Source organism: Acromyrmex echinatior, chromosome 19, assembly GCF_024713525.1.
Source record: "Acromyrmex echinatior isolate Ae372 chromosome 19, ASM2471352v2, whole genome shotgun sequence".
NCBI classification, from domain to species: Eukaryota; Metazoa; Arthropoda; class Insecta; order Hymenoptera; family Formicidae; genus Acromyrmex; species Acromyrmex echinatior.
This window is the reverse complement of record NC_141870.1, coordinates 950,728-978,481: the sequence shown is the minus strand read 5'-3', so window position 1 is coordinate 978,481 and position 27,754 is coordinate 950,728. Positions and strand designations below refer to the sequence as shown.

General features: G+C 33.7%; 5 protein-coding genes across 8 annotated transcripts; 3 read left to right on the top strand and 2 right to left on the bottom strand.

Moving 5' to 3' along the window:
• Nucleotides 1–215: 215 nt before the first annotated feature.
• On the top strand, nucleotides 216–11,827 carry Tmem131 (Transmembrane protein 131). 3 transcript variants are annotated; one of them, XM_011058282.2, is made up of 23 exons: nucleotides 216–501; nucleotides 2,367–2,431; nucleotides 2,670–2,695; nucleotides 3,304–3,387; nucleotides 3,461–3,584; nucleotides 3,782–3,895; nucleotides 3,968–4,090; nucleotides 4,227–4,390; nucleotides 4,500–4,686; nucleotides 4,834–4,942; nucleotides 5,021–5,280; nucleotides 5,391–5,807; nucleotides 5,888–6,076; nucleotides 6,151–6,379; nucleotides 6,500–6,881; nucleotides 6,962–7,177; nucleotides 7,256–7,395; nucleotides 7,602–8,881; nucleotides 9,237–9,561; nucleotides 9,775–10,205; nucleotides 10,277–10,478; nucleotides 10,822–10,991; nucleotides 11,218–11,827. In XM_011058282.2, the coding sequence occupies exons 1-23, from the start codon at nucleotides 408–410 to the stop codon at nucleotides 11,305–11,307; spliced, it is 5,421 nt and encodes a 1,806-aa protein (XP_011056584.1). In that variant the 5' UTR covers nucleotides 216–407; the 3' UTR covers nucleotides 11,308–11,827. The 3 variants fall into 3 exon arrangements, with proteins under 3 accessions (XP_011056584.1, XP_011056583.1, XP_087272379.1); XM_011058281.2 differs by having other exon boundaries at nucleotides 10,274–10,478; XM_087416253.1 differs by lacking the exons at nucleotides 216–501; nucleotides 2,367–2,431; nucleotides 2,670–2,695 and adding an exon at nucleotides 2,696–2,812 and having other exon boundaries at nucleotides 10,274–10,478.
• A 467-nt stretch (nucleotides 11,828–12,294) lies between these two features.
• On the bottom strand, nucleotides 12,295–13,844 carry LOC105147349 (uncharacterized). The gene is made up of 2 exons (XM_011058283.2): nucleotides 13,094–13,844; nucleotides 12,295–12,961 (listed from the first exon to the last, which is right to left on the bottom strand). Exons 1-2 carry the CDS (start codon nucleotides 13,754–13,756, stop codon nucleotides 12,878–12,880), a joined length of 747 nt encoding a protein of 248 aa, XP_011056585.1. The 5' UTR covers nucleotides 13,757–13,844; the 3' UTR covers nucleotides 12,295–12,877.
• Nucleotides 13,845–14,127: 283 nt separating this feature from the next.
• On the bottom strand, nucleotides 14,128–16,085 carry tex (THO complex 3 homolog tex). The gene is made up of 2 exons (XM_011058280.2): nucleotides 15,794–16,085; nucleotides 14,128–15,158 (listed from the first exon to the last, which is right to left on the bottom strand). The coding sequence occupies exons 1-2, from the start codon at nucleotides 15,977–15,979 to the stop codon at nucleotides 14,376–14,378; spliced, it is 969 nt and encodes a 322-aa protein (XP_011056582.1). The 5' UTR covers nucleotides 15,980–16,085; the 3' UTR covers nucleotides 14,128–14,375.
• A 385-nt stretch (nucleotides 16,086–16,470) lies between these two features.
• Rpn3 (regulatory particle non-ATPase 3) lies at nucleotides 16,471–18,789 on the top strand. The gene has a single exon (XM_011058279.2). It carries the CDS (start codon nucleotides 16,810–16,812, stop codon nucleotides 18,319–18,321), a length of 1,512 nt encoding a protein of 503 aa, XP_011056581.2. The 5' UTR covers nucleotides 16,471–16,809; the 3' UTR covers nucleotides 18,322–18,789.
• A 544-nt stretch (nucleotides 18,790–19,333) lies between these two features.
• On the top strand, nucleotides 19,334–26,710 carry LOC105147344 (RAB11-binding protein RELCH homolog). Of its 2 annotated transcripts, XM_011058278.2 has the most exons (16): nucleotides 19,337–19,557; nucleotides 19,679–19,879; nucleotides 20,246–20,404; nucleotides 20,480–20,832; nucleotides 20,920–21,033; nucleotides 21,212–21,456; nucleotides 21,721–22,031; nucleotides 22,213–22,499; nucleotides 22,735–23,065; nucleotides 23,507–23,660; nucleotides 23,921–24,044; nucleotides 24,282–24,552; nucleotides 24,911–25,046; nucleotides 25,391–25,590; nucleotides 25,747–26,008; nucleotides 26,307–26,710. In XM_011058278.2, the coding sequence occupies exons 1-16, from the start codon at nucleotides 19,512–19,514 to the stop codon at nucleotides 26,449–26,451; spliced, it is 3,339 nt and encodes a 1,112-aa protein (XP_011056580.2). In that variant the 5' UTR covers nucleotides 19,337–19,511; the 3' UTR covers nucleotides 26,452–26,710. The 2 variants fall into 2 exon arrangements, with proteins under 2 accessions (XP_087272380.1, XP_011056580.2); XM_087416254.1 differs by lacking the exons at nucleotides 25,747–26,008; nucleotides 26,307–26,710 and having other exon boundaries at nucleotides 19,334–19,557; nucleotides 24,911–25,073; nucleotides 25,391–25,503.
• Nucleotides 26,711–27,754: the final 1,044 nt, after the last annotated feature.

The following is a 27,754-nucleotide window of genomic DNA, read 5'->3' as shown; positions in this document are numbered from 1 at the left end:
TTACTTATTACTACGAGCATTCTATGCGAGCCTTTTATTTCCAAGCCTTTAGATCACATGCTGTTCAGACTTAATTACAAACGCAGACCGACGCTTCCTCTTTTTTATTTCTCTCTCACATTCGCTTTCGCATGGTAGAGCCATATAGCCAATTCAGCCAATCACGGAATAGTTTGCATTGTCTGATCTCTATCTAGAGGATCTCTAGTGCTTAGTGCCGCCCACCGCGGATTCATGTCTTCATATGTCCAGCGGCGCGACGCGCCAGCGGAATCGATATCGCGCGCTTCGATAGTACTGGAGTATGGCCGAAAGCGGATTCTCATGTCCGCTAAAGACAAAATAGCGAACAACGGCAACAGCAACGGACGCGACAGCAGTGCAACAGCATTAGCCGCGGTGTTATTATGCTCGAGTTAAAGGTGTTCTATTGTCTGTTCTTGTTGACGCTATTGGACGCGACGTCGCAAATCCGGCCGTCGCTGCACAGCCACAACAATGGTAAGTGTCTCTTTCTCTCCTCTCTCTCTCTTTCTCTCTCCCTCTTCCCCCTTCCTCGTCCTCTTTCTCCTTTTCTCTCCGTCTCTTCGCCATATGACTATTTCGATGCATTTCGTTGCAGCCAAAACGATCCGCATTTTAACAATAACAACCCCGCGTGGACATCCACGCGAGATCCATTATCTCAAGGTGCGATAAGGCATACTCTCGCGATCCCGCGCTTTAAGCTTTCACGCGCGATACCCATCGGCGATGTGCCTATCGCGACGATGAAGGTCACGTCGCGCCGCGAGCTTCGCGCGTCACGCGATCCACATTTCGACGATGCGCATCTCTCTTTTTCTCTTTCCAAACTTCTGTCTATCTGTCTCGACGGTTCTCACCTTTCACTCTCCAAATTTCCTGGAGTAATTACCATAATGATGAAGGGGGGAACGGTATAACCTCAAGCTCTACTTGTCACCTACCCAGCAAGAAATCTTTTAAAACATTCTTGCAACATTGCAGCAATGTTTTAACATTGCTGAAATTGTTCAAAATGTTCCTTTTTTATTGGGTATTTGTTTATACCTCACTATATCCGACATCACAAATTCTTGTTTCTATCATGAAAATTGGATAACGTTTGTCGCGATGTCAAATTAATTTTAAACGAAAACGAATGTCTGCATCAAGTGTAAATTGCAATTGCAATTTGTCTGCATTGCCCATATGTTTGTTGATGTACTTGCAACTTTCGTGGAATCAGAAAACTTAATTTTAACCGGATTACATTGATAGGAATATTAGCATTTGTAATTATTGTATATGTAGTCTCTGTAATATATGTAGGCTTTCTATAAACCATTACCTAAGCTTTAAGTCTTAAGCTATAAGAAATTGATCAATCATAATCGATTATTCTTCTCATATGTGGCTGTAATTGATTAATTTCTTAAGATTTAAGACTTAAAACTTAAGTAACAATTTAGATATATTCTATAATAAGCCACTAGTAAAATAAATCAGAAGCTACAAAATTGACCACTCACAGTCAATGCGAGAAGAATGATTGATTATGTTTGGTCAATTTTTAGCTTCTGATTTTTTATTTATTATAAATTGCTTATTGTAGAATGTATTATTAAATAGCCCATTAATCATATTTCTTGACTGTGGTCTGATTCATCCTAGGACACTGGAGAATCATTTCATTCTTATTTATCTAATGTTAAACAAGGATAAATGATTTTATAAGTGTTATGAGTGTGAATTGGATTGCAGCCCTCAAAGTTGTGTAATCGCTTCCTTATTTAAAAAATGACATAACTAAGGAAACGTCTGATTTATGATATTAGTGAAATAGGTAAGATATAGTTTAAGAATATGAAAGGTTTAGAAATAAGTACGTATATAAACAGATGAATAAGTATAATATATTAAAATATATTTTAATCAAATTCCTTTGATTAATATATAAAGCTAGAAGAAAATAAATTTTCTTCTTTCATAATTAAAAAAACATGATTTTTTATTTATTAGTGTTATTATTCATGAATGAGTTAGTAAATATTACCCTATCAATTATTAAAAAATCACATAACTTTATAAAAAGTAATCAAAATTATACAACTCAAAGAGAATAATTTTTTAAATATAAGGATTGTGAAATAAAAATGATTTGATCATGTTAAGAATATACTCTTTTGACTGATATTTAATTAGTCGATAATACTTTATTAAAAAATAAGCTTTCTGTTGAAAAATAGGTATTTTTCCTTTTTCTTAAACTCTTCTAAAAAACTTAATTTTTTAAGTTGTATCACTTTTGAAATAAGGCAGCGACACATTTGAATTATATAAATGTAAATTTTTGTACTTTGTAGCCTTTGTTCAAGATGACAACGATGTTCAATATCTTTTGGATAATATGCCAATATCTATACATAAGGTTAGTCATTTTGCTATACGCGATGTGTTATATAATTATATTAACGTTAAAATATTTATGAGAAGAATATTTAACACAAGTACTGTAATCATAAAAAATTTTGTTAATGAATTTATTTATAGAGAAGTAGAAGAATAGTAATAAATAAAACGCAAATCTAATTTTTGAATAATTATTCTTTCTTAAAATAAGACATTCACAAAAAGTGAAAGTATTATATTGAAATTTTTATTTATAGGATTTTACTAATACGGTACATGCTGGGTAAGCATAAAACTCAAAATAATTGTGAGTGGAAGTAGGAAAGATATTTATTATAAAATTTATCTTTCTGATATTCATCTTGGGATTGTATAGGATTATCCTATTATGAACAACCTTGTAAGCTTTTTTGTATTACATAACAAGATATATTTCGCTGGCATATACTTAGTCTATATCTACTAGTACATTTTATTTGCGACTATTAAAATTAATTTATTATTGAAGTTTTATTGTCACACTTTTACTTGATTTATGAATAACAACATTCTCTAAGCATAGGTGATTTACAAAATCATTAGCAAACCAAAGATTAGATAATTCGAATTTTTTTTATGTCCCATATTCTACAAAAAATTAATTTTTTATGTCCTATATTCTATACAAAATATATTTGATTTAAATAAACTTTTTTAAGGTATTACACAGCAAAACATATATTTTAAAAAGTAAACAAATATATGTTAAAAAATTAGATATTTTAATTATATCAAATTTAATTATTTGAAACTAATTTTTCTTATACCTTTCCTATTTCCAATTTCCACTATTAAGAAATACTGCATTCAAAATGTATCGATTAATTGTTAAGTGGCATTGTCATTTTTAAGGGATGCTGCATCGGACGAAGACAAAATGGAAGATTCATTCTCTCACATTTCTTTTGAGCCAAATATCTTGGACTTTAAAGAAAGGTATTGTTTAAATAGTATTTCGCGCAGTTCGATGATCATGTAGAAATTAAATTATAATAATGTAATTTTTTAGACAACTTGGTATTCCTCACCAAGAAACTGTGATCATATTTAATAAAGATCACAATAGAACTATACATCTTTCATCGATATCGGGAAATACACGCCATTTCCATTCATCGTTTTTTCAAAATAAAGTAAGTTATCGAACGATGTGACGGTAATCTCAAAGCAAGAAATAGATAAATTGAAGCACAGATGTATCTAAGACTCATAATGCTTTATAATACTCATGCATTAATTTATAATTTTTAAATATCCAATTCACATTATATGTGAACTTAAAAAAACTCGTGTATATTTAATTATAGAATTAATATTTTTTTTGTATCAGGTAATTCCTCCGCTCGGGAATACAACATTTAATGTAATATTCCTTGGTCGAGATGAAGGTGACATTGATACACACCTTTTTATACATACTTCACATGGGACACTAAAGTATCAGGTAATAAAAGTTTAGATCAGTTATAATATACTAGATACATATACTTGCAATAAAGTATTTCTTAATCCGTAGGTCAAAGGAATAAGTGTCAGTAGTCCTTATAGACTCAGACCTGTAGTTGATATCAAGTTACCATTAAATGCATCTTTTACACCACTTATATATATGCACAATCCGCATCCAGAAGCTTTACAAGTATGTAAATATTAACTACATGGCCAAAAAAAAGTACTGTCTATAAGAATTATTATTCATATGTATATAAAATGGATTATATATCACTCATATTATATAATCTATAATATTTCCTTTATCCGTTGCAAAAACGAAGGTAATGGAAGTATATAGTAGTGGCGGAGAATTTCAATTGGAATTGCCATCAGGCGAGCCAGAAGGCACTCGTGAATTATGGGAAATTTTACCTTATCAAACGAAGCCTATCATCAGATTATCTTTTAATGCTTATGCAGAAAAGAATTATACAGCATATGTTAGGTGAGCATTTAGAATGTAGAATAAAACTATATTTATAAAGCGTATTTTAATATATACAATTAAGTGTGTTGGCAATATATATATATATATATATATATATATGTTGCAGATTTAAAGTAAATAATACTGCTGAGATTCTTGTGGTAGCAGTTGAAGTAGAAGTCAAAAGTGGAGCTGGTCTTCATTGGGGTGGAAGTTCTGGAATAATTAATTTAGGTATGGGTGGATCGTTACAACCACCTATTCGCACCCCAATTGCTTTAAAAAATTCTGCAAAGAAAGCAATTAAAGTTGTGGTAAGTGATTCAACTCTTTTCAAGTGTAGAATCGATTTATAAAGGAAAATCAATAGTAATTCCAATAATAAAAATATAAAAATATTAATAAAAATAATAAAAATATTGGGCAATAATATTACTAAACAAGCAAAATGTTTCTCGTAGAATATTATAAATACACCTGTATCAAAAGCATTAAAACTGCATTTTGAGCCAGCAATAATTCCAGGAGAGACAAATGTACCAATTGCCATCGGAATGTTGGTTTACGATTGTAAGATTGCCTACTATAGAAAAATGTCTTGTAATATCGTTGTTAATATTTAGAGTAACTCAATATTAATTTTCTTAGGGAAAACCGGTATGGACTTGCAACACTTTAAAGGCAAATTAATAATAAAAGCAATAGGCCCAGGTGGTTCTAGTCAGAAATTAGCAATTCCCTGGATAGCCCAAGTGCTGCAAGGCGGATTAGAAGTAAACACATCGATTACTCATTATTGCTCCCCACAATCCAATCAAGCTCGAAACTTCAGTGTGGTGAATAGATTTAAATTACCGTTAGCTATTACTAACGTCACGATGTGTTCGAACGCGAAATCACTTTTTACGGTAAGAATTTTTTTTTTGCGGTCAACCAATGTGATCTTTTTTTTTTTTCTTTTATTTCTCAACTCTATTCCTCAGTTATCTTTTGAGATAAATAAATTTGTAATTTTCAGATAAAAGATTTTACTCCTAGAGTAATAAAACCTGAACAAAAAATCAATATATTTTCTTTACAACTTGCCAAAGAAAGAAAGGGTGACAATGTGAAAATGGAGTCGTCGATATTGATACATTCAAATGTATCGGTGACCGAAGTTCCAGTATTGAGTTATGACGGCAAACTGAAAAAAATCATACCAGGCGAGAAGGAAGACGATATGGAAACAATGAATTTTGGTACTGTAGGAAGCGGTACCGAGAACGAGGCAATTTTTGCACTAGAGAATCAGAATCCCGTCAATGTGGAGCTACACAGCTGGGGTGTAAATATGCCTGGTGCGGTCTTAGAGTTGATGGGATGTCAAAACGGTCCTGCGGATTTGTTGGATAAAGAATTTCGAAATATAACTGTATGCAGTCATTCTGGAAATGTGAGTTTTGCACAATAAATGTACATTTTGTTCATTATCTAACATGATTTTCTATAAATATATAATAATACTTGCTTTAGCAATATATAAAACCAGAGTTTCTGGCAATCTTTAAAATTAAAGTGAAGACTCCCATGGTTGAGGAAGACACAATCGTTGGCGATGTTTTCGTGCGAACGACCTACGAACGATTTATCTTGCCGGTGTATATGCGAGTTGCACATGGCAAAATTTCCTTAAAGAAGCTTATTTTTACTGATTGCTTCCCAGTAAGTTGTAATCCTACTTTTCATAACCAATCTCTAACAAGAATAACTTTACGTAATCTTTCAATGTCATATAGGGATCAATCTGTGTGCAGCAAATGAAGGTGCATTCTACGTTTTCAAGATCGATGGAAGTGACGCATATCGCGCCTATAAACAGAGACAACAGGATAAAGTACATTCCATTGGAGGAAGCTACAATGCCCGTCATATCCAAAGGCGAAAATAATGTTGGCTCAATACAAATCGATCCTTCGGTGACTTGCAAGCAGCGGTGTTATCTAGGTTTATCGTTAGATACCAACAGTAAGCGATACATCTGTTATCCGTATTTTATTATTTATAAACTTAGAATGCTTTGCGTTCTTATGATTACATTGTAATTATTATATTAATTTAGTGGTATAGCTATATTTTATTTTGCAGCGGGTAATCAATGGTTGAACACAATGAGTCTCCCCTCGCACACTCGTGACTCTGATTTGAACTTTTTGAACACACGATATGTACGTTTTATCAATTCCACTGCGGATGGTTCTTGGGAAAATATCACGATGCGCTTGGACACGACCGAAGTACGCAGTCATAGATTTTATGTGAACATCAAGCCATACTGGCCGAGTCTGTTAGCAGGCTCCAGTAGTATAAAAAACAAGAGTGTTCTGATGTTCCCACTGACACAAGTCGGAAACACATCGTACAGAGCGATCAAGTTGCATAATCCGAGTGCAAGTCCGTTGATAGTCCAGCTGGTGATGGACTGGAGCTATCCTCAAGGAGCGCGTCTTTATCATTCTTTGCCAATGAAGTGTGTGATTTGATAATTGTTTCGCAAATCATTTTTATTTAGGTGAGAAATTAACGATCAAACATTTAATGTTCGTACAGATTTAAACCCGTGTGTGTAGAATGCTTGTCCATGATTCCGGAGGAGTTCAAATTAGAAGAAAATGCGGATGAGCGAGAATTATTTGAGAAACAATGGGGCGTAACGATAGCGCTTCAATCACTTCCTTTATATTTAAATCCTTCAGAAACGAGGACGATTCGCGTGGCATATACACCTTTTTCCACTTCGACGTCATCTGGTTTTTTATATATTAGGCAAGTTAATGAGAGAAAAAGAAAGAAGATATAATGCTGATGCCCCATGTATTGACGCATGTTTTACTGGCTTTCCAGAAATAATATGACTATTTTAGAAGTCCTACGTATGAGCGGTCGAGGCGCGAGCGCACAATTTAGATTCGGCCATCGCAAGCCGGGATCAACTACGCCTCTGTTGTTCGAACTAACGGATAAACATCTTAAAGATTGTGAACGTATGTACGTTTCCTCATTTTCGCCTCATAATCTCGGAAAAAAGTTTACATCTTTTCGCGTGCTCAATTTATTTGTTATTACATCCATAAAACACGTTCTAAAATCAACATTCGTTGCACCGCGCATATTTCTTGATTTTTTAATTTCATCTTAATTATCATAATTAAAAGGAAGAAATTGTCTTTATAACGCTTCCCTTTCCCAGGAGATCGTAATAAACTTGTGACAACTCTCACCGTAAAGCGATCTTTTACGGCTAGAAATACGGGAGAGCTGCCGATCGAAATATATGGTTTCTACATCAATGATTGGCATTGCGAGGGCTACGGCTTCAAGGTACTCGATTGTACACCTTTCAAATTGAGTCCGAATGCCACTAAAAGAATTGAGATAGCATTCACTCCGGACTTCACGTTGTCGCGCGTGGAACGAAAGCTGCTGGTAATGACGAGTATGGGACCGGATACCGGCGAGAATGTTGAAAACGGCGTGGTGATACTTAATCTGTTAGCGACTTTACCAGCACACGCGTTAAATTTGTGCGCGTCTGTGCTCGCTAGACCGCCGTGGGAAGGCGCGGTACAGAAAGCGGCTCTTATCCTCTCGTCGGTACTGATGCTATGCGTCGCCGTGGTCTCGTTCCTTGAAGCGGATCGAATACTACGGGAGGGCCTGGCCAATTACTCGAAGGAGAATTCCGTGCAACCGCCTCTGGATCTAAGGCTACTGTCACATATCTCGAGCAATACGCAAGGAAATAGTGGTGGCAGCAGTTGTGTCACTAATAAAAATGATAAAACCGTGACAAACGACGAGAAAAGCAAGACGAAAAAAGATGAGGTGTTCCCAGATTGGTCGTTAATGAACGTAAAAAAATACAAGGACAAAGATGTGCAGAAAGGATTGAAGATCCCAGATTGGTCTGCTGAAGAAGAACGTAAATTCAAATTGGACACTGAATCCAAGGATCTGTTATCATTTAAGCGATTCGAAGAATTGTCTAACGTAGATAACGCCGCAAATATGACAAATATGTTTGTATCAAAGAAAAAGAATAATAAGAAACAAAATAACATTCAAGAGACTCAGTCGGACAATTGTATAATAAATGATGTACTCACAGACACTCAATTGATTCAAGAGAAAAAGTATATTGTCAATACAGGTACAAAATCGAGTCCGACGTCAAATAGAAAAGGAAAAACGCAATCGACGCAATTGAGTATTAAGGACGAGCCAAAATTTAATGATCATGAGATTCAAATGGATGCGATGATAATTAATAACAATCGGGCTAACAAGTCTGACAATAAGCGCAATAAACTGACAAATAGCAATGGAAGTAACAGTAATAATCACAATAATCACGTTCCGTTAAAAAAGCTCGAACCAGCGAGCACTCCAAAGATAATTCATCTTTCGGAAGAAGAAACTTCATCTACGACCACGGAGAGTTCGACTCACGATGAAACGATATTGTGTAAAGTAAGTTCTAGATCAGTGTTGTTCATAGTCGAATCTTATATTTAAGACCGTCTTAGGATGAAGTCATGAATCAATCAAATAACGATATTATGACTTTTTATTTTTAAACATATTTTATTTGAACACATTTTTTATTTTAAAAAATCTTATGTCGATACTGGAATAATTATAAAAATCTAATATCTGTAAATTAAATTGAAAAGTTTACAAAAAAATTATTGCTAAAGTCACTTTATTTACAATGAAATTGTTGCCGCAAAATTAAGATACTGATCATTACTAGATTATATTGAACAAATATAAGTTCTCTTTAGTACATCTATAAAAAGATTTTTCTTCCATAATTTATTCTCAGAGTTTTGATCAACCGTGCGGGAAACAAGAGAAGTTGCAAAGAAAACCGGTATCTAAAAAAAGTAAACCTCAATCTATTCCTCCTGTGCCATGCATAGATTATAAGGATAATTATGAAGGTGACTGTGATGATGATGAGTACGATAAGGAGAAGCAGAATAATCCAAATAGATGGAAGACGAACACTACTAGATCCAACACAAAACATATTCATACTTCACGTACTGTCGAATCATCCTTTAAGTTATCACGTCAAAATAAGAATCCACCACGAAAGGAGAAGACTGTGCAGAAACGACGTGTAGCTGACAAAATACACATTAAATGTATGTATTCATATCATCTATCATAATAGAACAAAAATACTAGCTAAAATAATAGAGGTATATCCTGTGTAACTATCTGGGATGGATTTCGATTGGAATTATTCAATTATTCTCTATATTATTGTTGCATTTTCTGGGCAAATGGAATAATTTCGATTAGTTCCGTAATACGTATTCTGTATAGATAAAAATATTCATTTTCATTCATTGCAGCTCCTCCTATAAATGGAAATGTAAGTCAAAAAGAGGATGTAACACGTATCATAGGAACAATGCCCACCCCCTTACCACCTCCGCCCTCCTGTTGGGGCGAAAACAGGGCCAAGTTCAGCGACGTAGTGGCGCGAAGTCAAGAGATTGTCTCATCGTTTTCCAATTTAAATCACATGAATCACAAAAGTCAAACGAACACGTCAAATCTGTCCACGATATTTAATACTGATGTTAAGGACGTTCAGTGTGCTAAATCTCAATTGGCGCAAGAGTCGTCGCAAACACTAAAGGAATATAGTTTGATGTCAAATCCAGTCCTTCTCTGTAGTACAACCGTGAATAATAAATCACTCGAGCCAGATCCTTCGATTTTGCAGTCCAAATCGCAACATTCGAATAGTTATTTCATCAATACTTTTACAGAACATCCAGTAAGTCGCAGTTTGAATTAATTTTATCGAATATCATGTGATGAAACTCTCAATTGTCAAATTATCAGCAGTTTGAATGTGAGCTGGTGCCGTACGACGATCTTCCAGAAACAGATGAACCGTTAGTAGAATTGGAGACTCCCGAAGAAGACACACGGTGCCAATTGTGGGAAAACACTAGTCCTATGATAAATTTATTATCTGAGAGTACAAACGGATTTCAGTTAGAGTCACCGAAAACTCCGGAGAAACTTGTTTTGTCTGACTTGAAAGGTATATTAGCTATCTATTTAGAAAAAAATTAAGAATTAGAAGCAGAATTAGAAGCGTCACTTTATAAAAGTAACGCGTTATCGTTTTTTATAAAATAAATAATTTATTATCTTTTTTGTAATGCTAAACTAAATTTAAAAATTACATTATTTAATAATGAATATTAAATCTTGAAACTCTAAATTAATTTCTATAATAAGCTTTCCTTTATATTAAACTTACATAATAATTCATATAATTCTTTAGCTTAATGTTTTTAGTTTTGAATGTATTTATCTTCATAGGAATTTAGATTGTTTTCACGAACGTTATCTATATACTTAAGTAATTTATATACTTACAGATAATTGGACAGTCGATACGAATTGGGAACCATTACACACTAGGGCAGCAGTCGGAGAGGAACGTGGCGTATGGGGAATTAATACAGGAGGTGTATGGGCTGCAGCACCCTGGGGTGCGGCTGCGCCTCCCATGATGTCGCAAACATTACAATCTGAGGCGGACACACAAGTATGTGATTAACGAGTATAAGGGGCCACACACTTTCCATAACAGTAATTATAAGACATACTGTAAGAATTAGTCAATCACAGGCAAGAATTTTCAAAAATTTTCAACTCTGATTGGCTGACTCTTACGGTACGTCTCACAATTGCTGTTGGAAAGTGTATGCGGATTCAATAAAAAAAAATCTTGATTTTCACGTAACTATAATTATTTTCAATTATCATTTCAGGAAAGATCGGGATTTGATCCGTTCCGTTCGCTCAACACAATATGGACTCCATCATCGACGGAATCGTGGAAAACGAGGCGCGAAAATTAATGACTTGAAATTTTGAAGGTTTTATTTTGTGAGATATATATATATATATCTTATATTTGCTTCATAATTTTTTGATGAAAGATAATAACGACGGTCTTAATGGCTGCGAAATAATTGCCGCGACCGCGATAATATATTTGATGAATCGGAAATTGTTATGTTTTGTTGCTACTGCGCTGAGCGTACTTTGTGATATAATTGTTACTATTATGTTGTACAATAGTAACACAGGTGAATAGTCTCTCAAACAAATTATTTGCAGTCTCTTAAACCAAAATCTAGATATTATTAATACTTATTTTCTATTTCGTTATTTAAAGCAACTGATATGAGATACTTTAAATTATTTACTAATAAGATATTTCGTGCAGGATAATCGAATATCTTGTTTTGTTGTTTTTTTGGTTTGTTATAAAAAGAGTGAATACATGATCGATTACATTGAAATGAAAATAGATATGGAATTTTACATACGGATATGGAATATACAAGATCGATAAGAAAAAGTTAAAAAAAGAAATACAGTTTCATATTATAATCGCAGCACACATTAATTTAAAGGAAACTATATCATTATACATTACTTCTACAGAAATTTATAATTTGCTCCTTGACATACAATACACCCTTCTCTTCTCTTATGATATTGCTCGTATATGAATGTAATGGATACTATGTCTATGATATAGTGCAAGGGAAAAAATGAAAGGAAAAGAGAATCGTCACAATATTCAAGAGTTCCCGATTTTTTATATTAATCATGAGTGATAATTAAGTTATTTGAGATGAGTGAGAACTGTGATTTTTTATAGTCTTGTAGAGATAGCTTCAAGCAAATTTTCAAGAGACGAGTTTACAAGATTGCGCCGTATACACAAAATGTGAAGTTAAAGAAATGTGTACCTATTCTTCAAGACTGGTAATCGTTGTGTTTTAATAAAGAAGTCACAAAAAAGCATAATGTTTTGTATTCGAGAAAGTACGAACTTTACAGAGGATTTTTCTTTATTGAGTCGAAATTCATTGTAAGTTGTTTCAAAACTGACATTTACATAAATATTATATTTAAAGCTCCCAACTAGTCTCCGTGATCATATTGAATTGTGAGAGCATAAGAAATGAGACGTTGAAGTTTCTTGCATAATTATCTGCCCTCCTCCTCCCCCGAATCAGTAAATAGTCGTAAAAGGCACATAAAATAAAAACAGATTTAAAATCTTACACGTATTTTTACTTCTTTTGTCTTTTACACTTATTTACTATCATGAGAGACATAGCTTGGGCTCATTTTTATAAGTATTTTAAAGCGATCTCATTATCTTGTTTCACTCAAACTCTTTATTTACAAATGGCATGTAAGAAATTTCAATGTCATTTCTCGCTTATGACAGCACGATCTAATAGAGCTGCGGCGACCACTTAGGAGTCATACTAAAAAATAATAAGGCCTAACTTCTTGATTTATACTCCAATTTTTTCTTTACAGTAGCAGTTGATTATCTTAGTCCGCTGATGTGGTTGATTTTGTTTCATAACGAGAAACAAAATCCTTTTCAACATTATAAAAATTCTACAAAAAGGTCAATCTACAACCTATTTTCGATGTATTTGCGAAAACGCAAGATTTCGCCTGTTGTATCCTTCTGAGGAGTAGCTGCAAATGAAGTTTTCACATTATGCACTGCACAGCTATTATATTCAATTTACAAGAACGAAGAAAAGATACAGAAACACATATCCATCTATCTACTTTATACTTTGTATCTGTGATATTGAAATTACATACCATGTTATCATTTTCTATCTTCTTTTGCAACTTCTTCCTATTTATCGCGGAACTACTAGTCCTAGATTGAATGGTATCCTCGCCAAGGATTTTGTGCCGAGGTTTCTGTTGTGCCATAATCTTCCTCAGCAGTAGCTCATTCTCCCGCTCGATCTTACGCATTTCCTCGTCGGTGAAGCTCATGTTCCACCGTCTGCACTTCCTTGACTTGGTAAACCTATCTCTATCTGCTGTGGTAGCGCGAAGCAATTCATCACTGGACAAATAAGACTCATCCTGGCAATTGTCTTTCCAGCTTGACTCACTAACTCCAATTTCCTTCGAACTCTGGCTGAGCGGGAGATCAGTGACATGAATCAGAGACGAAGTATTCAGCGATCCTGACGTGACATTTGTAACTTCATCGCAGGACTCGTCGGAGCAGAAAGACTCGTCTATATACACGGATTCGTTGTCTGATATATCCTTAGTCTTCACAACTTCATCACCTTCATCCGAAACAAAAAGACCTAACTGGTCTAAAGCTATCATTTCTTCGGTCTCGCTCTCTGCCTCATCGATCTCGTGAATATTCGGGATGTTATTGTCTTTCGTCTCTTGCGGATCTTCTTCAAGAGCATATCGACATTCGCAGATGGTGTTTGTTTTATTCTGCTTCGCCATAGCGAGATGATTATCGAAGGAGACAGAGTGAGATCAGCAAGGAATGTGAAGTTTCCAGTGATGACTGCGCGATGAAACAAAATGTGACTCACATGGCTCGAATAAAACCTGAGTCAAATGGTAACTATGCCGACCGAACAGTCAACAAAAGTTTCATGCTTGATACACTCGAGAATTCTAATCAATAAATCGATTCCGAATATAATCGATAGGATAACGTATAAAGTTCAGCTGAAACGTGCAGCCTATTTTTTTGTATTGATATTTTCAGAAATTTAATGAAATGTTCCATAAATTAAAGTATTTCTTTCCAAATTCATTTTTCACATATATCTTATCAAATTTAAATTATAATATCTTATCAAATCATAATAAATCCATCAATCTTTTATATTCACATTTACAGAAAAATTTTCTATTTTTATGTTTGCATTTATAATCACTCTTAATATTTTTAATACAGTTCAGTTTTTATATCACATATCGTAATCTCCATTATGAGATAATGATAATGAAGTATTACTTAAGTTTACTTATAAAATATTGTGTTTTATACTTATGAAATATGATATTTCTCGAAAGCAACACGGACTCAAAACAAAAGATACAAAAATGAAATTCAATCATTTGCAAAACCAAATACCTTTAAACTACCGGCATCGCGTTTCCGATCGTAAGAGTCCTTATCGTCACACGCATAAGCTAAGAGATATTGTTTTGGATGCCATGCAACAGTGAATGTCGCTGCTTCTACTGGAACATCAGCAATCTTCTCGCCAGTCTGCACTTCGCCAATGTCTATGACTAAGTCTTCAGAAGCCGCTGCCAGGAGTTGTCCGTCATATGAGAAGGAGATAGTTCTAACTGGCCACTCTAGCCGTGAGAATGTCCTCAAACAACACAACTCGTCGGCATCCCACAGAGAGACCAGTGCATCCGCGGATCCAGTGGCAAAATACCGACCAGTTGGGTCAAACTCAATGCAGATACAAGTACCTGGATGCGCCTTGATCACATGCAATAACTCCAGCTCGGGATAGCTAAGTATATGCACGCAACCCTGGCCGTTTGTCAGGTAAAACGTATCTGAATCCTTATTCCACGAGATCTCGTTTACCTCGAAGTTAAACTGTTCTTCCGCACGTATTTTCATCACTCGGGCATCGATGAACGTGACTAAGTCTTCCTTGTTTCCTACAGCAATCGTGTTACCATCTGGCGACCATGATATATTAATATTTTCTCCTCTAGTGCTAATATTCGCTGTACACTTTTGTGTTCTCGTATCCCAGATGCGAACTGTCTTGTCTCCACTTGCAGTAGATAATAATTCTGGACAAAAAGCATGCCAGCATAACTGGTCTACGCTACCGCCATGTCCTCTGAAAGTCGTTTCCTGCTTCTGAATTAAAAAAAAAAAGTATTTTAAAAACTTCATAATCAAAATCATGATTAGAATCACGTTAATATTAAAAATATAATTATTATAATTAATACTAAAAAATTAAAGGTTTTAGATGACTTTATTTCAAACAATAAAGTAAATTATTTTCTAACTTGAAAATTTTTAATATTTAAAATGCAATTTTTTAAAAGGTATTCAAATTCAAACAGATACAATTTTAAAGAAAAATAAAAGATATTTTGATGTGTTACTTGATTCTTGTTTCCATTTCAAACTTTTTTAAGAATAACTACGCCAAAGGAAGGAAATAAAAGCAGTACTATTGAACTTATTATAGTTATATGGCTCTCTTAAAACAACAATGTTTAACATTTTCTTTTACAAATCAGAGGGAATCGTCTAAAAAGAGCAGCTATAATATCATCTGATACCATTGGATCATCCTAATATATATTGTTATATATATTAATATTCACAGTTCTCTACTGTAATTATCGATTTTACAGATAAATAATTAATGAGAGAAAAATAAAATACTGCGTTAAGTTGTATAGAAAATATTGGAGTTTTCATTTTATAGGGAAACAAATCGCGCCGCATGAAAGAAATCGTTATAGGTTATGATTACTAACCAAACGATCCGGGCACAGCGAGAATATGCAAACAGACTTGTCGAACGAACCCGAAGCTAAGTATTTGCCGTCGCAACTCCATCCTACGCTGTGCACCTTCGCCGAATGGCTCTGTTGTTCTCGAATTTTATTGTGTGACTTAAAATAATTAATTAGCTCCTCCACACGCGAAGTACTAACGGCCATCGTTATCCGAATTACGAGGGATTACAAATCACATACCACACAATCATCATTTACAAAAGATCACGAACTTCCATTGACTTAAGTCTGTTCTTTTTAGCTAAAGTCCAGTTAAAAAGAACAGGCCTTTTGATCCCTTTTACACTGAACATCGATACGCGTACCAACCTAATCTAACTAGTAACTTTCTATTAAATAATCTCAATTCAGACATTTATTTAAAGACTGATGTTCTAAATTAATACAATATGCATAAAAATGATTAATTAAATACATATATCACGTATATGTTTACACATATCGCCGAAATTAAGATAATTCAATAGAAAGTTACTAGTATCAAGTGCACGATATAAACTAGGCTCTCGATCGAGGCTGCGTTCGCTTTGACGCCACGACGCCTGAATTGTCCTTGTTTAATTTTAATGAGCAACAAGGATGAAATGACGCTTAAAGCCCATTCTACAATAGTCGTAAGCGTAGTTGTAAGCGTAGTTGCAAGAATTAACTAATTACAGTCAAATATTCTCTTCATATTCGCTTATAACAACGCTTACGACTATTGTAGAATAGGCTTTAAGCGTCGTGAGCGTCAAAGCGAACACAGCCAAATACATCAATAAGCGAGCGAACGTTCTAACCTTACTTGAAACGTGAATTGCACAAATATGCAGGGATACAACATTAGAGGTGGACGATGAGAACCTGAGCGGGTATCCGATCCGAAGAAAGAAATTTAAAGAGTTCTTATCCGTGTCCGTTCGTCGACGGACAGACATCGTAAATCAGACGGTCACAAATTAATACAAGTAAATAATTATCACGGAATAGCAATGGGTGTACCGACCGGTAAAAACGTCGAGGCGATGGACGTGGACGTGAATCCGTCGGACCCGCAGAACACAAACGGCGATGGTGATGGCGCGGGTGAACGCAGGGACACCGATATGCAGACTTTGTGCGACATTCGGGAGCACACGCGGCAAATCGAGAAAGCGGTTCAGAACAAGGAGCCACGTTTCGTCCTCCGTGCCCTTCGTGCCTTACCCAACACCCGTCGTCGTCTCAATCCGGTGGTGCTGCGCGGCCTCGTCACGGGCTTCTACACCAAGTCCGCTGTCGAGCGGGACACCCTGCTCGCTTGGGTAGAGGAACCGATGGACGTGGACGACTGCCAGGCCATCACCCAGAAGTTTCGTAGTTCCTCGGCATCTCTGTTACCCGAGATCGACGGGTATATTCATTTGCTGGTGTTGATTCGACTAATCGACACCAGCAAATACAATGAGGCGGTACAGTGCTCGGAGCAGCTGGTCCAGAAGATTGCCGCACAGAATCGTAGGACCATAGATCTGATCGCTGCCAAATGCTACTTCTATCACTCGCGTGCTTACGAGCTTACGGATCAGCTGGACAAGATTCGCGGCTTTCTACATCTTCGTCTGCGTACTGCAACTTTACGCAACGATTTCGAGGGTCAGGCAGTGCTGATCAATTGCCTGTTGCGCAACTATCTGCATTACAATCTCTATGATCAAGCAGACAAGCTGGTACTCAAGTCGACTTTTCCTGAATCGGCTAGCAACAACGAGTGGGCTCGCTTCCTCTATTATCTTGGCAGGATAAAGGCTGCCAGATTGGAGTACTCGGCCGCTCACAAATATCTAGTACAGGCAATGCGCAAAGCGCCGCAGACTACGGCGGTTGGATTTAGACAAACTGTACAGAAGTTGGCGGTCGCTGTGGAGCTTCTGCTTGGCGATATCCCAGAGAGACAGATATTTCGGCAGGCTGCTCTACGGAGAGCCCTTGCCCCGTACTTTCAATTGACACAGGCGGTACGTTTGGGTAATTTGCAACGTTTCGGTGAAGTTCTGGAAAACTTTGGCCCGCAGTTCCGCGCGGATCATACATTCACGCTGATCCTGCGGCTGCGGCACAACGTTATCAAGACCGCGATCCGTTCGATTGGACTTTCCTATTCGCGTATTTCGCCAACTGACATCGCTCGCAAACTAGGATTGGACTCTAGCGTGGATGCAGAGTTTATCGTGGCTAAGGCGATTCGTGACGGTGTTATTGAGGCCACCTTGGATCCAGAGAATGGTTATATGCGTAGCAAGGAGACCACGGATATTTACTGCACCAAGGAACCACTGTTGGCCTTCCATCAAAGAATCACCTTCTGCCTGGACTTGCACAATCAGAGTGTAAAAGCGATGCGTTACCCACCGAAATCTTATGGGAAGGATTTGGAGTCCGCGGAAGAGCGCAGAGAGCGAGAACAACAGGATCTTGAGCTGGCCAAAGAGATGGCCGAGGAAGATGACGATGGTTTCCCTTGAATCCTTCGAATTCACGTCTGCTCATCTTAGACAAAGTGGAAGATTGGCGTTTCTAGAGAAGATATTAGAAGACGTGCTTTTCTAAAAAGAAACATTTAATTGAACTAACATTGAATTAATTAACTTAAAGATCGTGACGTTTATACTCTCTATGCATTTTCGTGCATGCTTTGTAAATGTCAATAATATATATGACTTAAGATATAATGTCAAGCATATGTAATACATATACGGAATGATAACGTTGCAATCAATTTAATAAAGTAAATCCTTCATTTAAATTATTATATCAACAATCTTACTTCGACCAATAATTGTAATAAATTCTGAATAATTAGATAATATATATAAAAACGAAAGAAGGAAAGGAATGGCACTAGTTTGACATATTTTCAATTTTGTGACATCTTCAAGTCACTTTCTATAATTTTTATATATATATCAATAAAAATCATTTATGTTGATAAATGAGAAGTTGTATAATTTATTTTTTTTAAACTTGAAGCCTGATTGCCAACATTACTTTGACTTTAAGTGAGACTTAAAACTCTCTCTTTTTAAAGTTGAGAGAGGAGAAAGTTTTAAGCCTCGCTTGAAGTTAAAATACATTGATATGCACCTTAAAAGATTAAAAAGTAACTAAAAAGCCATTCAAAAATTAGCCAATTTGCTTATAGCGAAATCTTGATTAGACGCACTCTGCATATTAAAGCCGTCGTACACAAAATAACATAAAGATATGTTTATAAATGTTTATAAACATGGAAATTGATTGAATCGTGAAAATCCAATGCTTTTTATTGTACTATTAAGTAAAATATATATTTCATAATTCGAAGTACTTGCATTTCATTTTTATATTCAAATTAAATCAGTGTACAATAGATTTAATATGCACTAGTGTTTCCAATCGAATTCGCCATTAAATTTTAATTGGTCGCTTAATAGGGAATTTTATGAACTTGTAAAGCATTGTAAAGTTTATTTGACGCATGAGTCGCCAATCTATGTTACCACAATATTACCGTCTGTCAGATGAGTTGTCATTTATTTGACTTATAAATAATCATTTTCCGTTACATACGTATGGTATTTAATGTCATAGCGACGTACTACGCAAGACAGACCAATATTGTCTCACGTGGATATGTCATTTCTTATCTTTACAAGTACCTGAGTGTAATAACATCATGGCGAGTATCATCGAGGAAATATCTCAATCCATGAATAACAGAGGTAACCTTCTTCTTCCTATAATGTATATTGATTATGAATCACACAATCAACTGTTGAAAAACAATCACAACTGCAGAGTGATTAACTGCAGAAATACTCTTCACGAATACTGTTACTTCAGGATATGCAGCTCCAAAGACATCGATATCCTACGAGGAGATAGCAACGAAACTTCTCAACGAGAAGCTTTTCTTGACGGCTTTGGAACTGCATGCTGAATTATGCGAAGCTGGCAAGGAGCTGCCCGTCCTTAAGGAATTCTTCTCAAATCCAAACAATTTCGAGAGCTCCAATATCAAACCAGAGCCATATACTTCAATGCGTATGTATCTTGTTTTTCACAAAATCAGACTTTGTCAGAACCTTAAGGTGTGACAAACAAGGCAATTGTCTTGTACAAAAAATTTAAAAATAATTTTAATTTACAAACTAATATGGAATTTTTATATTATGCTTATATTTTTATTCTTAAAATCTATCCTTAAATTGTATCTGTAAATTATAAACTTTGCTTATGTTACTTTTTTGCTTTCTACTTCTATTTATTATATTTCATATTGTATGTACTTTTGACATCAGACTATCATTTTAATACTGATTGTCTTTAGTTTAATCTTTGATAATACAGTTTTATTGCTTAATGATAAACAGATTATAAATAAAACATTACATATAAATGAAATATTAGCCAGATCTTCTAGTCAGGCTACTTTGGATTCGTTGGATATGACTCGATATTCAGAGGATGGAGCTGGCGTCGACGAAAGAGTAGCTATTCTTGAATTTGAATTACGCAAAGCCAAAGAAAATATTTCTGCTCTGCGTGCTAATTTGACTGTAGTAACAGGTATGTCTCACTTGAATGATCAAACATCTTTTAATTTATAATACGGTTTTTAATTAATAATACTTAAAATTTCAGAATTGGAGGGTACGTTGAAAACCCCAGACAAGAACTCTGAAAAAAATTTGGTTACTGAACTGCCCATAAAACCGCATGAACAACGAGCACTGAATTTTCTTATCAATGAATATCTGTTGGCAAGATCATACAAACTCACCTCGATCACATTCAGCGATGAATGCGAAGAACAGGATTTCGAGGACTGGCAAGATGTGGGGTTAAATATTCCCAAACCTACGGAATTGTTGCAGATATATCGAGAATACATGAGAGCCAACGGATATGACAAACTTCCATCTATAAGCGTTGCTGTGCAAACGGACTTTGTTATCGAAGATGTTGAGGAACAGAAGGATGAATCTTTGGAAATGGTTTGTTACTTTAATAAAACTTTAGAAGTGTTTAAATTCTGGATTGTTTAAATTTGCGAATTTTCTAAGAGCTCTATTTTTTTACAGGCTGAACAGATTGAAAGGTTACAGCAGCAAATTGCAGTGTTGGAGCAAGAGAAAAACGCTCTCCAGGAAGTTATTTCATCAAATAAGGAAATTGTTATAGAAAATCCGGTAAAGGTAAGCTAACTAACTAGTGCTCTCTTCTGATTTATAATTGATAACAATTGAAAAATTATACAATTACAGATTATAAATAACGATAATAAAAACGAATGCTTATTTGATTATAATATTCCTTTCTGTTCTTTTAAAAAATTGAGCTTTGAGTTTATTGTAATTACTGTTTTACTTATAGTCAGGTAGCTGTGGAACTATCCGTACCATTAATTCCAACTCTACAACTCCTGATAAGTTTGAACTACTTGAACCATTACCAAGAGATATGTCAACCACTACTCAGGAACCAGAGGAAGACGATAGCGTTTCTGCAATAGTTAGTCTGGATGAAACAGATCCAGGAGACAAAGAGTGGACCAGACTGCAGTTGCCTAGAGTAAATATTACAGAGAAATCCTCTGCCCTACCAACTGCATCCTCCAGGTTATTTTATGCTATTATACACATTTAATTTAATTTACATTAATGTTTGTAAAAACATTAATTTTTACAAACATTAATGTAATTTGTTTATTTAACTAGTCAAAGTTAATAATAAGCAAGTTGAGAAATAATATAAAAATAACATAAACTTTTTTCTAAGTTATAAAGAAATAATTAAATTAACTTGAAAAATACAAAGATTTTATTATATGAAGATTTTTAAGTATTTAAGATATGTTAATTGTACATTTGTGGACATTACAGAAATTTGCCGAGCAAATTCAAGTTGGAAATAGTGACACACTGCATGGCGAATGTTTCGGGATCATTAATATCCTCGATGGGAGAATCATTAAAGCATGGAATCACCCGAGATACATTAGTTGACATTTTAGCATATACTCTGCCACGTGTAGTACCCAACATTATCCTTAATAGACGCGAAGAAATTATTCCTCTGATCCTTAGTGCAATTCATCTCCATTCCAATTCCAGCGAGAGGGATAAGTTATTACAAATGCTATTCAACTTAAAGAAAAGACCGCAGGAGGATGAGCGACAAATGATATTAGCCGGTAAAAAATGTACAATTTAATTATTTTGATTACTAGACTTATTATAAATAAAATTCATTTTTTTAGAAAAGAAGTTGCATTTTCATAATTTTGCAATGTATAAAAAATACTTATAATTAACTTTTAACTAATTTTTCATTTATTGAATAAATCTATTGATGAAAGTTCATTTTTATGTCAGGTTTAATTGTCATGGCAAAGCTCGCAGAAGAGTCACTGGAAACGGAAGAAATTCTAACAATTTGTTGGGAACAAAGTCAGCACAAGTATCCAGAGAGAAGATTATTAGCTGTCGAATGTTGCTCTGTGTTGGCATCCAACACATCAGTTTCTATCAGAAATTCACTGATGCTGTCAATGTTGCAACAAATGTTATTGGAGGACAAAGATCCTGTCGTACGAACTAGTGTAGTGAAAAGCCTCGCGCTACTCATAGCTTTGATGGATGATCCTGATAAATACTTCCAAGTAAATATCTTATTTTATCCTATTTTTCTTTTTACATATTGTTTCGTTTCATTTTTATAAACTTATTTATATATAATGTTTATTACCTGAAAAAAAAACTTGGAAACCTTCAGGAAATTTTCAGGTCATTTCTTTCCCATATAGCATCCTTAATTTTATTTTTCAGGAAACTTTTTTTTCAAAATAAACACCTTGTTATATTTTGTATTGATACGTTATTACATAAAAATTGCAGTGCGAGGAATTGGTGTTGACAGCACTCCACGACACGTCGTCGATGGTTGTCGAGACAGCATCGTCGATATTATTACCGGTTTTGGCACAGTGGGCATTATCCCTGAGAAGGCTGCATTTAAACCTATTACCACGCATAATCTCGAAAGTTAAGAATCAGTTAAAGCCGATTCACTCCCAGACTTCGCCAAACAAAAAAGACTATGTCGACAAAGAGAAATTGACGCCATCGATCAGTATTTTGCAGTGCATCTTACCTTATACAGTCTTGTGCGTTGCCAATACTGATGCGGTGCGAGCCTGCATCAAAGATGATACGTCATCAGACTTGTGTGAGTTATTAGAAGAAGTAAATACAAAACAGGAACGTATATTTCAGTAATTGAAAGGTAAAATAAATGATAGTCAAGTAAAAAAATGGGAAAATTATGAAATTATGTTGAAATATTTCAAGATTTAAAAGTTTAGAAATTCACAAAATTAAAATTACATTAAATTTGAAATAAAAGTTAAAATTAAATTCATTGATTTGGAAATAAAAATTAAAAATTTAGAAAAATTTGACATCTACATGGATGCGAGTAAAATATATTGAAAGTATTTAAATATTTAAAGATTTTTTTGATGAAGAAATTTTATGTCACAAATATACATAAAAGGGATTTAAAATCCCAAAAATATTGTTGTAAAAAAAATTTTTAGTTTTTGTATAAAGCTCATAAGCTCGCACAAAAACAAAAGCACAAAAGTTTTCTAGAAACTTTGTGGTGCAGCCGAGGAATTTCTGGCGTTGTGTCACTCCAATATCATCGATCCGAGAATATTCTACGAGGATTCCATCGACGTGGGTGTCCTTCTCAATACCTTCTTTTCCAACTCTTGGGAGAACGCATCTTGGCCGGAATTAGAATGGTTTTCGAACAAATTGTAAATACTTTTTATTATTTTATTTCTATAAGATATTATTTCTATATTATTAAATAATTATATTAAAAATAATATTAAATAATTATATATTATTAAAATTATAAATTATTTTATAAAAATTGATTTCTTTATATCGTTCAATTATTTATTCGACATCTCAAAATGTGTTACAGCTTTAAAAAATTAAATATTTCTAATACGAATCTACAAAAGTTTATTTCTTTTTTAAGATATTGATTTCAAAGTGCTTTTTTTTACAGAGTAGTTGAAGTTTTGGATATGGTGAAATCTGTGGATGCAGCTCAAGAAAACGTTCTAAAAGCCCTTCTCACGTACATTTATTCATTGTGTGTGAGTTTTGGAAAATACATTACACAATCTAGGGTAAATATAAAATATCATTTTTATAGATAGAAATAGTATTAAAATATTTAATAACTCTAACGACTCAGATTTATTAAATTTTGAATTGTTTTTAAATTTTTTAGTTCTTATAGATTCTTCAGATTAGATAGATAAGTAGTTTCCGCGTTCTTGAATTTTTTTTAATTTTTAGTTTTGTACAATGTTTTTTAAAATATTAGCAATGCTTAAGAATTTTATGAATAAATATTATTTCAGATACAAGCAGTATTTTCTTTGGAAGTATTAGAACTTGAGAAGAAATTGACAGCATTATCAGTAGACAAGAAGAATATGAGCCTTCCATTGATCCCAAGTTACTTAGTGATTCTAAGTACTTCCGATTTCACGGAGCTCGCAAACTATTTCAAACAATTCCTCGTAGTTTTATCTATGAGCGGCACTAGTATATCTTGGTTGCAAATCGCAGCTAATATTTTATGCGGTCGTGAACAGACACAAGAATACGTGCTTTCTAGTCTATGGGATGGTTCGTATCTTTTTCTATTTTATATCTTCTTTCGCGTATTATTATCATTAATAGTTTTGTAAAAGAAATAGTGCCGAGTCTTATATAATAAATGAAAATATTATAAGACTTTAAAAAATCTTATTTCTAGTTTAAACTATAATTGTTTTATTAAAAAGAATTCTATAATATATATATATATATATATATATATATATATATATTTTATATATATATGTTATATATTATATTACATTATATTATGTATATTAGCGAATATTTTAAATTTATATTTTCTTAGGACTGATATATTTCTATTATAATGTTTTACAGAATATTTTTGAATTATAGCAACAAATTTAAAGTTTCTCCTTCACAGGTGTAATGCATCAGAGATCCTCTGTAAGATGTGCAACAGCAACATTATTCGGTTCCATTATAGCGCACATTTCAGACCAACTAGCAAACGCCAAGATCGTACCAGCCATTGTAACACTCGCCAGCGATCCTGAAGTGTGAGAGATCCTTCTCTATTTATGCATGCATGTATCTAAAATTCCATTTCATTCTTTAACGTATTAGTTTCTTATAAAACCTTTATCATTTCAAAATCCTTAAACATATAATAAATCCAGCAATATAAATCGTATTATGAATCTAATAATATAGTTAAATTTTGTAATTTTACGTATCAGCATCCGTGTTGACTCTTACATGGCTTTATTTATATTGATACAAATTATTTATTTCAAAATATATATCATTATATATATCATTATATATATTTTTGAACAATATTTATATTAATATTTATATTAATATTTTTCATTTTGTGCAATAATCGAATAAATATCTTTAGTGATGTGCGTTGCGCTGCAATCTCTACGCTAGGCCGTATAATAACGGAATGCAAGGTGAGAGAGGCACGTGATAAAGGACGTTTAACATTGGAGACAATCGCGAAGGATCCTCAAGAACTCTCTCAAACTTTGGCAACATCATTAGTATCCACGTTTGCAGTCATCGCTCCTACTTGTCCGCAGAATTATATAGAAAACAGTACGTTCTGTACAATATATATATTTTTTATTTAATGAGAAATACACTCTTAAACATAAAAGAATGGGATACGAATTTTCTATCATAATTTTAATAAAAAATTGCTCTTATTATTAAAATTTTATTATTATTATATTGAGCTGTTGTTAATTACAGTAATAGCAATGCACTTATCGACGATTGCATCGTTCGCGCTTCAGCAGAGCCATAAGATTGAATTGATAAATGCGTTGGTAGAAGCATACTCTGTGCTGGTTTACTGTCCGTTAAGTAGTCAATGCGTTTCCGGAGTAGTACTACCGGGGTTAAGGCATCTTGAGACATTAGTAAATCAACGTCTACCTCAGCAAAGAGATGCAGTGCGTTCTCTACTCAGAGAAGCGGAGTCCAAGCAAGATCTATCAAAGCCGATAGACAGGTATTGAATAAAAATAATTTTAAATTATGTGTAAATATATTTAATTGTGTTTGTAATAAATCATAAATTAATTGTAAATAACTATATACGTACAATAACAAATGAAAAATTTTTTATTAAAAATAAATATAATTTTATACTTTATTACTAATTGTAATCTTTAAATCTGGTTGATTTTTGATATCGTTGAATATTTTTCTAAAAACATTACACTCATTAATTAAAAGATTGCAATATTTTTTTCGATAACACATAAAATGTTTGTAAAAACATTTGTAAAAAGTTATTCTCACATCAGGACACCCTCGAGTTCCGGACTTTCCCTGTCGATGGCGACGGTGAATGTCGGTCAAGGTGTCGAGGACATGCGTCAGAGGATGAGCAAGATTTTTCAACATAAAACCGGATCACCTAGCATACCGAATATTTTCCGCAAGAAATAAACTACTCTTTGTCTTATGGCGAAATCATGACAGAATCGAGTGTCACGTCGGTGAAAGGCTCGCAAGAGCAATCAATAAGGTTGTTATTAGACATAAATGTATAATGTTGTTTTAACGAATGTTAACTTATTTTTTTATTGCGCTAGCTTTGTAAGTGGACATGTAAATTATTTTGTTTAAATATTAACACGATCTAAGGAACTCGGAGATGAAGAATATGAACGTTTTTCATGTTTGATAAAACTCAAATGTCCATTCAGTCGGTGTCCGCTTTTTCAGCATCTGACATTTTCCTGTTCACTTTCCGATGATTCTCACGCAACTATCTATACTTATGGCCTTATTGCAATCTTTCATATTTTATAATAATAAAATAGCGACAAATTATCATAAATTCAACGGATATTATCAAAGTTAAGTAATTTTGTTATACGATTAACGATTAACATATGCCATTTATAAAAGAGGAAAAGTTCTGACAACAAGTTCTGACAACAAATGTTCGATAATAATTATTAAAAATGACAGAATAGAGTCAAAATTTATGCCTGTTTATCACTACCTCAGAAACAAGAAAATAGATAACAATAATCCCTGTAAAATATAACAAAACGGAAATATGTTTTAGTATGTACATATATAAGTCTGTGGTTTCAATAAGATAAACTTACAAAACTACAGATTTATACAAGTCTGTGGATAGAATTTGTAAAAAAGATAGTCTTGCATATAATGCATAAGAAAATGAATCAATTAAAATCTTTTATTTTTTTCTTTTCTTATGAAATAAAAATGATTAATTTTCTTATGCGTTATGCAAAGGTCTGTGGAAATGAATTCCGTCACAAAATTATGTATAACTAGCGAAATGAATTATGTACACAGTTATGAAACTATCAAATTAATAATATAGAAATAAATACACAACCAATAGGAAATAAAGTCCATAGATCAAAGCTTTAGTGTTTAAATCGTTCGGTATGAATGTATACTACGTATCAAAAACTCTGCACTGAATTTTAAAACATTATACTGAATTTTAAAACAGATAGAAGTACTGCAATATCATGTTAAATTATCTAACAATTTAATAATTTGATATTCATAGGCATCTTATAAAGATCTTAATGATACTTATTAAACATATTAAAATCTGTAAATATTTTATTCTTTATAGGCTTTATTTTCTTATTGATTGTGTATTTATACATATCAATCCAGTAAGATTCTTGTATATAGAAATTAATATGATTAATTTCTTTTCAAAATAAAAAGATAAGAAAGTTTTGACATTTTTTATAAG

Bases quoted from the DNA above. Each gene is read 5' to 3' on its own strand.
- Tmem131 (XM_011058281.2), top strand. From the start codon at position 408: ATGCTCGAGTTAAAGGTGTTCTATTGTCTGTTCTTGTTGACGCTATTG. The intron at 502-2,366 runs GTAAGTGTCTCT...TGTACTTTGTAG, and splicing joins GCTGCACAGCCACAACAATG to CCTTTGTTCAAGATGACAAC. The intron at 9,562-9,774 runs GTATGTATTCAT...CATTCATTGCAG, and splicing joins TGACAAAATACACATTAAAT to CTCCTCCTATAAATGGAAAT.
- LOC105147349 (XM_011058283.2), bottom strand. From the start codon at position 13,756: ATGGCGAAGCAGAATAAAACAAACACCATCTGCGAATGTCGATATGCT. The intron at 12,962-13,093 runs GTATGTAATTTC...CTTCATTTGCAG, and splicing joins AGATAGAAAATGATAACATG to CTACTCCTCAGAAGGATACA.
- tex (XM_011058280.2), bottom strand. From the start codon at position 15,979: ATGGCCGTTAGTACTTCGCGTGTGGAGGAGCTAATTAATTATTTTAAG. The intron at 15,159-15,793 runs GTTAGTAATCAT...TTTTTAATTCAG, and splicing joins CGCTGTGCCCGGATCGTTTG to AAGCAGGAAACGACTTTCAG.
- Rpn3 (XM_011058279.2), top strand. From the start codon at position 16,810: ATGGGTGTACCGACCGGTAAAAACGTCGAGGCGATGGACGTGGACGTG.
- LOC105147344 (XM_011058278.2), top strand. From the start codon at position 19,512: ATGGCGAGTATCATCGAGGAAATATCTCAATCCATGAATAACAGAG. The intron at 20,405-20,479 runs GTATGTCTCACT...TTAAAATTTCAG, and splicing joins TAATTTGACTGTAGTAACAG to AATTGGAGGGTACGTTGAAA. The intron at 22,032-22,212 runs GTAAAAAATGTA...TTTTTATGTCAG, and splicing joins GCGACAAATGATATTAGCCG to GTTTAATTGTCATGGCAAAG.